The 10,433-nt window shown below is 44.9% G+C and overlaps 2 protein-coding genes across 5 annotated transcripts in view; one reads left to right on the top strand and one right to left on the bottom strand.

Annotated features, from left to right (window-relative positions):
* Positions 1 to 3,788: 3,788 nt before the first annotated feature.
* Positions 3,789 to 8,582, bottom strand: LOC148898084 (uncharacterized). Its single transcript, XM_088997302.1, has 3 exons — positions 8,540 to 8,582; positions 6,693 to 7,232; positions 3,789 to 4,010 (listed from the first exon to the last, which is right to left on the bottom strand). The coding sequence occupies exons 2-3, from the start codon at positions 7,045 to 7,047 to the stop codon at positions 3,892 to 3,894; spliced, it is 474 nt and encodes a 157-aa protein (XP_088853428.1). The 5' UTR covers positions 7,048 to 7,232; positions 8,540 to 8,582; the 3' UTR covers positions 3,789 to 3,891.
* Positions 8,583 to 9,179: 597 nt separating this feature from the next.
* The window catches only part of il34 (interleukin 34), a 75,947-nt gene continuing 74,693 nt past the window's right edge, over positions 9,180 to 10,433 (top strand). For 2 of the 4 annotated variants that reach the window (XM_088996972.1, XM_088996969.1), the window contains exon 1: positions 9,180 to 9,363. The gene's annotated coding sequence lies outside the window, so the exon portion shown is untranslated. Of the gene's footprint in view, positions 9,375 to 10,433 lie in introns of all 4 variants that reach the window. The other 2 variants (XM_088996970.1, XM_088996971.1) reach the window with 2 other exon arrangements.

Here is a 10,433-nt window from a genome sequence, read left to right as displayed (position 1 = left end):
AAGACAGGAAGTTGCAAGTTCAAAGACAAAACCACAAAATCTATCAATGAACTGCATCCTAGGATGTTTTGGGATCAAGTGTCTGTGTGGACACCCCCATGTTTGTACATGTGTGCGCTTTGTTCAGCAGAAAGGTCTGTGCTGTTGGACAGTCTGCGGCTGGATCGATGCATGGCTTGAAGAGCCAGCAATGCGGAGGAGCGTCAGCGCAGAGCGCCAATGACTATGTGAAACTGTCATGGCTTGGAATTGAAGCGGATTTATGTGGGACAGGAGATGTGAGGCATTTTTTTTCGTCAATGGATGCTACAGCTTTGTGTTTGCTTTCAGCATCTAGCTTGTAGCAGACATGCACATTTCACCATTCAAGTATCTGATCCACTTGTGAAAAGGATGTTTTGATCCTCTCCTCTTTCATCTAGAACTGATTCATATAACCAAGAGGGTGCAGAAAGTGCTTAAGATCGAATGACTGTCTTTTGTGTTGTGTCACATTCTGTTTTTTTTTCATTTTTTTTTGGTGGTTATTTTGACTTCAAGATGGCGCCGCCAGGGTAGCTGCCTTTACAGCAGCTCCAATATTATGTACTTCTACTTCTTCCTTTGCTGCTCTAAAATGTACATTTCTCCACTGTGAGACTAATACAAACTAATCTAATCTAATCTAATCTAATCTAATCTAATCCGCTACAATACAATATATAGACAATCATTGACTAACGGAGAATCAATCAATCAATCAATCAATCAATCAATCAATCAATCAATCAATCAATCAATCAATCAATCAATCAATCAATCAATCAATCAATCAAAATTTATTTGAAAAGCGCTTATCATACTTGACCACATTACCAGTACTTGTCAGTGCTTGTCAAATACAAGTGCTTGTCATTGTTAAAAACATCTTTTGTATATAAACACAGACAAAAATCAGGACCCGTCGTCGGACCTGAAGGCATCGTCACTGGCATTCATCATTACTGGGATGAATGCCATTTTACAAATATCGAGGCACAGGTTAATAAGTATGCCAGGACCTGCTCAGTACATCTTTCCGTGTGAAACTCCATTTGTGAATGAGAGGTGTCATGATCTGGTTGGCGACCAACGGGGGGCGCTGTTGGCCCCGCCTACACCTGCACAGGTGCTGGTCGTCCCGATCAGATTGGCGACCTAAGGGTAGCGACGTCAGCCCTGCCTGCAGCCTCGCAGGTGCTGGTCGTTTAATCACTGACACTTAAAAGGACACCCGGCACGACCATCCGGTGTCGGTTCATTGTTTGCTGCTTGTTTGCTGCATGCATTGTGTATGTGTTTGTTTAACCTTGGCGGACTTTTACTTTTGGTCTTCTTTTGCTACTTTGTATTTTTTCCATTCAGATGATTTTGATGTTTTACATTTTGTTCCTGCTGACCTTTATTTTAATACAATTTGTCAAACAACCTCCTGCTCCCTCCTGCCTGCTTTTTGGGATCCGCAGCCGCCATAACCACCTCGCAAACCGTGACAGAATGAACCGACCAACCATCGGATCCCGCAGGTAAATCGGACCCGTCTCATTTCCACCCTGTGCCTGGCAATGCTACGTCCACGTTAGCCCAAGCCTCATCGAGTTTGAATTGCGTCACTCGACGAGCCGTAATGTGCACGTAAACGTCCGGCCGAGACCTCCTTCCACGTGGCCATCCAGGGTGACACTGGGTGACTGGCAGTGCATGCCCACGTCCAGCCACGCTGTCGTCGTGCATGACGAATTGAGTCTCATCCACGACGAGCCGTGCAACGTCCGCGTCAACGTCAGTCCGGGACCCCACTCACCGCTGGATCCCGGAGCGGCTCTGGACTGGTCTCGTTCCCCCGGTGCCGGGCAGTTCGCGCCTGCGTTGGCGTCCGGCCGAGACCTGGTCCCATACGGCCGTACAGGGTGCCATTCTACGCCTGGCAGTTCGACGTCCACGTTGAGCCATGCGCCGTCGCGTGAACGTGCGAGAGGGATCGCACTCACGGCCACGACGATCCGTGCCGCGCCTTCGTCCACCCCAGGCCGAGTCCCGTTCCCATCAGGCCGCCGCCCGTCGTATGCTGGAGAGGCAGCGGTTGCCCTCTCCACCGACCGTTCCCTGGCGAGTGGACCTTTTGGGAGACTGTTGGGACTTCTGGAAGCAGCCCCTTGAAGGGGGGGTACTGTCATGATCTGGTTGGCGACCAACGGGGGCGCTGTCGGCCCCGCCTGCACCTGCACAGGTGCTGGTCATCCCGATCAGATTGGCGACCAGCGGGTAGCGACGTCAGCCCTGCCTGCAGCCTCGCAGGTGCTGGTCGTTTAATCACTGACACTTAAAAGGGCACCCGGCACGACCATCCGGTGTCGGTTCATTGTTTGCTGCTTGTTTGCTGCATGCATTTTGTTTGTGTTTGTTTAACCTTGGCGGACTTTTACTTTTGGTCTTCTTTTGCTACTTTGTATTTTTTCCATTCAGATGATTTTGATGTTTTACATTTTGTTCCTGTTGACCTTTATTTTAATACAATTTGTCAAACAACCTCCTGCGCCCTCCTGCCTGCTTTTTGGGATCCGCAGCCGCCATCACCACCTCGCAAACCGTGACAAGAGGACTGGAGAGGACAGGTCCCAAAGCACAAACTACGTGTCGAGGCAAGCCCGACTATATCCAGCGCAACCTGTCACAGCTGCTCAGGCTCTTGACCTGCTAGAAAGGTGTAATTCCATATGCCCAGACCCAGCTTCTCCAGCCGGGGATCAGACCGCCAAGGTCCTTGCCTCGGGCCACAGCCCAGCTCACTTTGCACTCAACCCTCATGGTCTCTATGAACCTATGAGGAGGAGGACCCATGCGATCCCTTTGAGCTGAGCCGAACTGGGTGCAGACACGGACCTTCGAGCCCTATTTCAGAGAAAATGTCTACTGATATCATTCTTAATCCGGAGGGGAGGGAGGCTGCTTTTGGGACATGCTTTTTCTGGTCGCTCACTAGGACCTGTTTGAAGAGGTTGAACTTGTCAGGGTAAGAAAGCCCCAGGAAACGGCTCATTTAGTCATTGAGAAACTCAAAGCCCTCCACCATAATAATGTAGTGGCTCAAGTAGGACACTCTCAATTTGAAATCAATGTTAACTAATAATAATAATTGACTTTTTTAATGTAGTATGCCACCAGGACCACTGATGTCAATGAGTAACAACCTCGATGCAGTTATTGCTCCAAAAAGGTTAGCAATGGTACAAAAAGATAAACTGATTGAATGATTCCGACTTGATCTTGGTTTCATTCCCTGGTCCTTTCTACTATCTTTGTGACTGCTTTATTTCAGGTATATGATAGCTGTTCATGTTCAGTGCTTTGTTATAGCTTCAGCTGTTGTTAAAGTGCTTCTTCTTCTTTTCTTTTCGGCTTTTCCCTCCAAGGGTCGCCACAGCGAATTAGTGTCCTCCATCTTCAGAGGTTTGATTCACGTTTGTTTAGTTGTTGAAGCGCTATATAAATCAATATGTATTGTATTGTATTTTATAAATATGATAACTAATATAAAAACAAGTGTAACACCAAAAAATAAAATGGAGATAAAATATGAACACATTTGCGCTACAATAAAATTAAATGAAGGGACAGCAAAGGTGTCCACCTTCGTCTGGCAGCCTGATCATAACCCTGATCATTTGAATTAGGTGTCTTGTTCTACCGAAGTCAAATTCTTTGTGTGTAAATTGTCATGTTGTAAAATAAGGCACATGTGAGTCCAGCTGTTGCGTTAACGTGGGTAACTTTTATTTTGCCTCCAATGCAATGTGTTTTCCCCAGTCACTCTTTTGTCTGGTCCTTGACGCCCCCCTGCTGACGTCATCACCCAGCGCCACTGGGCAACGATTACACCACATCAATTGGCCAATAAAGGTGATTCTGATTCTGATTCGGATTGGAGAAGGGATACATCTTGAGAACTGGAATTGGATACCCCTGCTTTCCTTGCTTCTTGACCACAAAGTCTGAAAAAAGAAAATACAATTATTATTTATTTACAGGTGGCCCGGTAGTCGAGTGCAGAGGTCGCCAGTTCGCGTCCCGCTCCGGCCTCCCTGTGTGGAGTATGCATGTTCTCCCCGGGCCCGCGTGGGATTTCTCCGGGTCCTCCGGTTTCCTCCCACATTCCAAAAACGTGCATGGCAGGCAGATTGAACACTCCAAAGTGTCCCTAGTTGTGAGTGTGAGAGTGACTGTTGTTTGTCTCTGTGTGCTGGCAACCAATTCAGGGTGTCCCCCGCCTCGTGCCCGAAGACAGCTGGGATAGGCTCCAGCACCCCTCGCGACCCTCGTGAGGCAACGAATTTGCTGTTCCTTTCTGTTCTTTCAAAATGTTTCCATTTGAGGCCAGCTGTTTTTTTTTTAAAATAACCACAAATATTTGTGCTGTTTGATGTGACAAGCATACTAGGTAAGTCAAATGGACCATGGAAACGATGCTCGAAGGACAATTCCCTTTTGGGTTGAACCGACCATATCTAGGTTGCTGATTGTTATGGGATTTCCCCTCTGAACTCACCACAAACACAATGATTATAGACTTGTGTATTGCGCCAACCTGGGACAATGTGACATAACGCTCCTTTTAATAACTTTGATGTCACTGACCTAATATGGAGTGAGCATAATGGCACTCTTTATTGGCAACTAAAGTGTACTTGATGCGCACAAACAAATGACCAAATCCCACTTCCATGAGTCCCATTCAGTTTTGAATCAGCTCAAAGTCATTTTCAACACATGACTAAACAATTGTGCTTTGAGAGAGAAATGTCTTCAGGTAATTTGTTTCAAAATATGTTTATTATTAGTGTAAATGCAGCTGATAAATTTGTTTATGACTGCTATCCCATAGTTGACCAGCAGATGGCTGTGCTTTATTTTCTTGACATTACATTGGTTGTTGTCACTTCCGGTTCAGATTTACTTTCGCGCTACTTTAAGTTTAATTTTACTGAGAAGACAGCGAGAATCGACATGCTTTATCGCTGTACTGTTTAGCAAGGAAAAGACGAAAGGACAAGGACCAAAAACTTCTATTTCGGACAGAAAGCGGGCAAAGTGGTTTGTACGATTTTATTGCATACGTTTTATTTCATCGATGTGAAGTCCAAATGTTTACGTGTAAATAATAGCTATATTTTTATATTTTTTGTAGTTCTACGGTGGTGGTGGTGTTGTTGGTGATTCAACATGCAAGTGAAATCACATTAAAGAATTAACCATCAGTACAAAGAACCGGAATCCTCTGTTTGGAATGGAAGCACAATTAGCATCGCAAAGTACTCAGGGGAGTGATATTCTTTTCCTTCTTTTTATTTGGCGGCTTACCAACAATTCCCATGAAAGTTTGTGCACAGGTGGTACAACTTCCGAGCAAGAAATCTGTAAATTTCATATCAAAATGAAATTATGGTTTGGGAAATTAATTGTCTCTTTGTCATTTATTTTTCATGTTAATGCCCGCATACAGGCCACTTGTCAAAGTCGTCAAACCAGTCAAGAAGCAGATAAGGGTGTGGCCTGACGGGTCGTCAGAGGCACTCAAAGACTGCTTCTTCAACACCGACTGGAACATGTTCAGACAAGCGGTACCGACCTGACTAGTCGGTACCGACACTGACCCAGGACAGCGTGAGGCGATCCCTCAGAGGGACCAACGTACGCAAAGCCCGGGGTCCCGACGGCATTCCTCGCCGTGTCCTGAGAGACTGCGCTGAGGAGCTCACAGAAGTCTTCACGGACATCTTCAACACCTCTCTGAGCCAGGCTGTTGTGCCCACGTGCCTCAAAGCCACCACCATCATCCCGGTCCCAAAGAAGTCGTCCCCCACCTGCCACAACGACTACCGCCCGGTCGCACTCACTCCCATCCTCATGAAGTACTTCGAGTGGAAGTGGCAACGTTTCTGTGTTGCGACACTTGAACGCACCCCCTGTCAAGATGCGATAGAAGTGATTGTGATTGGCTAAAGGGTAGAGTCATGTGTCATGGTAAGCCAATCAGAGCTAGTGTTTTCACACACACCGGAACAGCGTGTCAATAGTCACGCTAAATTGTCACGTGCGAGTTGACAGCTCGGGCGTGGCCGCCGCTCGCAACACTTCAATTTCATTTCATTTCAACGAGTCACTGTCACCTCACATGATTACGATGAAAGTGCATCGCTATGTCTTGTGCTGGCACATCCAACAGTTTGCTTTGCACGAGGTGATTGTTAGACGCGAGTGTGCCATTTTATTCGCCCCGCCCGCCTTCTTTTGTCGCGTTTTATTCCGCGTCCGTGGGATCATCGGACTCGCGCCTTTTGTTGTCATAACATCACTGCCAGCACCTACGGGACTCGAAGTGAATGCAGATGACATCGAGGAGCTTGTTGCTGACCATAATGAGGTCATCAACACAGAGAATTTGAGTTTTAAGGCTTATTTAGTTGAAAAGTATATTTTATGGTAACCCGGGAAGGGATTAATCCCATTTTAGTGTGATACACACTTTTCGTCTTACACACTCTGTCTGGGAACCAATTAAGTTTGTTAGTTGAGGTCTCACTATATATATATATATATATATATATATATATATATATATATATATATATATATATATATATATATATATATATAAAAATCCTCGTGTCACCCACCATGGGTGGTGTCCGTCCCCCATTTCAGCTCGGGTCCTCTACCAGAGGCCAGGAAGCTTGAGGGTTCTGCGCAGCTTTTCTGGACCGAGATGTCCGATGTTGTTCCCGGGATCTGTTGCAACCACTCGTCGAGTTTGGGGGTCACTGCCCCGAGTGCTCCGACCACCACAGGCACGACTGTCACCTTTACCTTGCAGGCTCTCCCCAGCTCCTCTCTGAGCCCTTGGTATTTCTCCATTTTCTCATGTTCCTTCTTTCTGATGTTTCCATCCCTCGGGACCGCGACATCCACGACAACGGCTTTCCTTTCCCCTTTATCTATGAGCACGATATCTGGTTGGTTGGCCATTACCATCTTGTCAGTCTGTATCAGGAAGTCCCACAGGATCTTTGCTCGGTCATTCTCCACCACCTTGGGAGGTGTTTCCCATTATGACCTTGGGGTTTCCAGTCCATACTCCGCACAGATGTTTCGGTAGACTATGCCAGCCACCTGGTTATGGCGCTCCATGTAGGCTTTCCCTGCCAGCATCTTACACCCTGCAGTTATCAGAATCAGAATCATCTTTATTGCCAAGTATGTAGAACACACAAGGAATTTGTTTCCGGTAGAACACGCTGCACTAGTATCGTCGTCAAAAAAACTGCTAAGTGGCACTATACAGTTCCATTTTGGCTACTGTTGAAGAGTTCAAAGAGTTAATGGCTTGGGGGAAGAAGCTGTTTAAATGTCTGCTGGATTTGGTGCGCGGTATACCGCTTATTACGATACTATTTCTATGAACGCAAGAAGAAAATTACATGCGCGCAGGGTCGGATATATCGATAGTCCCGGTTATATCGATATTTTTTCGGACTCCCGAGAATATAACAAGACTTTACTGTAAAAAAAAAAAAATATATATATATATATATATATATATATATATATATATCGGCCCGGTAGTGCGTCCTCTGCACTTCACAGTGCAGAGGATGCCGGCGCCCCGGCCGGCACCCCGGCCGACACCCCGGCCGGCGCCCCGGTCCGGCCTCCCTGTGTGGAGTTTGCATGTTCTCCCTGAGCCCACGTGGGTTTTCTCCGGGTCCTCCGGTTTCCTCCCACACCCCAAAAACATGCAGGCAGGCAGCTTGACCACTCCAAATTGTCCCTAGGTGTGCGTATGAGAGTGACTGTTGTACGTCTTTGTGTGCCCTGCGATTGGCTGGCAACGAATTCATGGTGTCCCTCGCCTCGTGTACATATGAACCAGAGCCATAGAGGCACGGATATACCACACCAGGCAAGACCCAAGGTGTAGGTTGTGCAAGGAAGCACCTGAGACAATCCAACACATAACTGCAGGGTGTAAAATGCTGGCAGGGAAAGCCTACATGGAACGCCATAACCAGGTGGCTGGCATATATATATATATATATATATATATATATATATATATATATATATATATATATATATATATATATATATATATATATATATATATATATATATATATATATATATATATAAAGTGCAAAAAAAAAAAACATTTTAATTACGTACCCAAATAAAGTGGAGTACTTCCACCCCATATTTTACTGTAACTCATTTTTTCTAACCTGCACAGATTAAAACCCCGTGCCATTATCAGGGATTTTTTATTTTTAGCCGAAATCACAAATCGTTCGAACGACTTTAAGTTAAAATGCCCCCCCCCCCCCTATATTGGCAGGAAAAAAATCGAGGGAACATCTCAAGTAAATCAAGTTAGGACATTCGTCCACCCGCAAACCCCTCACCCCCTCCACCATCCCACCATATTGGTCATGTCGCCCCTTAGCACCGGGGAATAAAAAATCCTTACACCGTGCCTGGATAAAGGAAACACGTCAATTCCAGCGGCGTTTGTGCGGAGAAGTGATTTAGGTCTCCGTGTGGTCGCACTTACATTTATTCTCCCAAATCGCCCTCTTGGACTTTCAAAGTAAAATCGACTCCTACAGTACTTGAAATTTGAGTTGAATTCCTGTACATGGACTACGTGGTAAAATCTCGAGATTTAGCTTGACGGGAGTCACACGTATTTTACAGCTGTTGATTGATGCTGGCATGACAAAGCAGGTGCTCAAGGATCAGAGAATGGATGTCAAACTAATAAATTGATGTAGTTTAGGTACTTCTATGAGGTTACATATATACTTTATATACGTTACATACTGTATAAGTTATCCATATCGTCTCATTCAAATATAAATGAACACTAATGCATAGTATTTGGAAAGAACGCGTTTTCAATTCTTAATGTTTGGATTTAATACGAGTTCTGCTCCCAAACAAACAGCATTTAAAATGAGTTGTGTATTTTAGAACCCCTCTACGGTGACTTGTCTCAATACTGGTCTTAACTCGGAACCGGGAGCAATAGATTTATTTTGACAGCAGACCGGATGTCGGTGCGCATCTAAATTATTGACGTGGTGGTGACGGGACAACCTGTTGCACTTCAGTCTACTCCGCAGTCTCTTTGAACACGTAGAGAGCACTGGCATGAGCGTGGAGAGCAAGTGATGACAATCCCTTGAATGAATCTTCCAAGGCTATTTCGTGATTGGATTTTCTATCATCTCACTCAGCCAGCATTGGAGCCGGGCGCACCTGACAGAAGTGTGACGGCATTGGTCATTAAAGGCAGGTAGAAGGTGCATGTATATGTTTTGCCACGTTCAAGCGTGACTTTCGTAATTTGCAATTGAGACGCATTGGGTACGAATGGGATTTTAATGTATAAACACGATTTGCAACCATGTTTGACAAAAATTTCTGCAGCTGTGATGTGACCCAAGTCTAAAGTTTTCATTCATCTTCCGGTCCGCTTCATCCTCACGAGGGTCGCGGGGGCTGCTGGACCCTATCCCCAGCCGTCTTCGGGCACACCCTGAATTGGTTGCCGGCACACAGAGACAAACAATCATCAGTCTATCGTGTATAATATATTTGTTTATTGCTCAAATATATGCTACACTTGATGGTAATCAATTTCTTGATTAATGAGCTGTGAAGAAAACTGTCGAAATAGTTGTGTGGAATTGAACATTGGTGTAATTGTGTCATTTGAGGCATTAGAGTACACTGATTAGCTGATCAGTTATCATTTCTTTTTTTGCTTTCTCTTCAAAACATTTTTAAACATAGTGAAAGTTGTAAAGCATTTGTATATTGTTGTGAAAAAGGCTACCCTCAAATGACAGATTTCATTCTGTGTAATATAATGCAAAATATTACGATGTTATCACCACACAAAGTGAAAGAGGCAAATTAGGAATACAGAAAACAAAATCTCCCTTGTGATTGGCTGGAAAAGTATTTCAGGGTGTACCCGCCAACTGCCCAAAATAAACTGAGATAGGCTAAAGCATGCCTGCGATCCTTTTGAGGAAACATGGATTTGAAAATGGATCGATGGGTGGGGAAAATCCCCATTCTGGTCAATCAAGAAAATGTCAAATTTGCAGGAAAAAGTGGTTGCAGGCATTGATTCCTGATATTGTTCTACCATCCATCAAATTTGTGACCTTCTTAAAACAAAATTTATAATTTGGGCTTGTGTTTAGTCTCACTATCTGTTACTCCTTTTTTGTGACCCCTCAATGCACTTTATGATTGATAGTTTTGCGTATACCATGATGGAGTCAGATCAGAAGAAAGAATAAGAGCTCTCTGTATAATTGTCACATCTCCGTCATGAGAGGGCTGTCATC

The sequence above is a fragment of the Hippocampus bargibanti genome, linkage group LG05, assembly GCF_051943395.1.
Source record: "Hippocampus bargibanti isolate YZ-2025 linkage group LG05, ASM5194339v1, whole genome shotgun sequence".
In the NCBI taxonomy this organism is placed as follows: domain Eukaryota; kingdom Metazoa; phylum Chordata; class Actinopteri; order Syngnathiformes; family Syngnathidae; genus Hippocampus; species Hippocampus bargibanti.
This window is presented reverse-complemented; position numbering and strand designations above follow the sequence as displayed.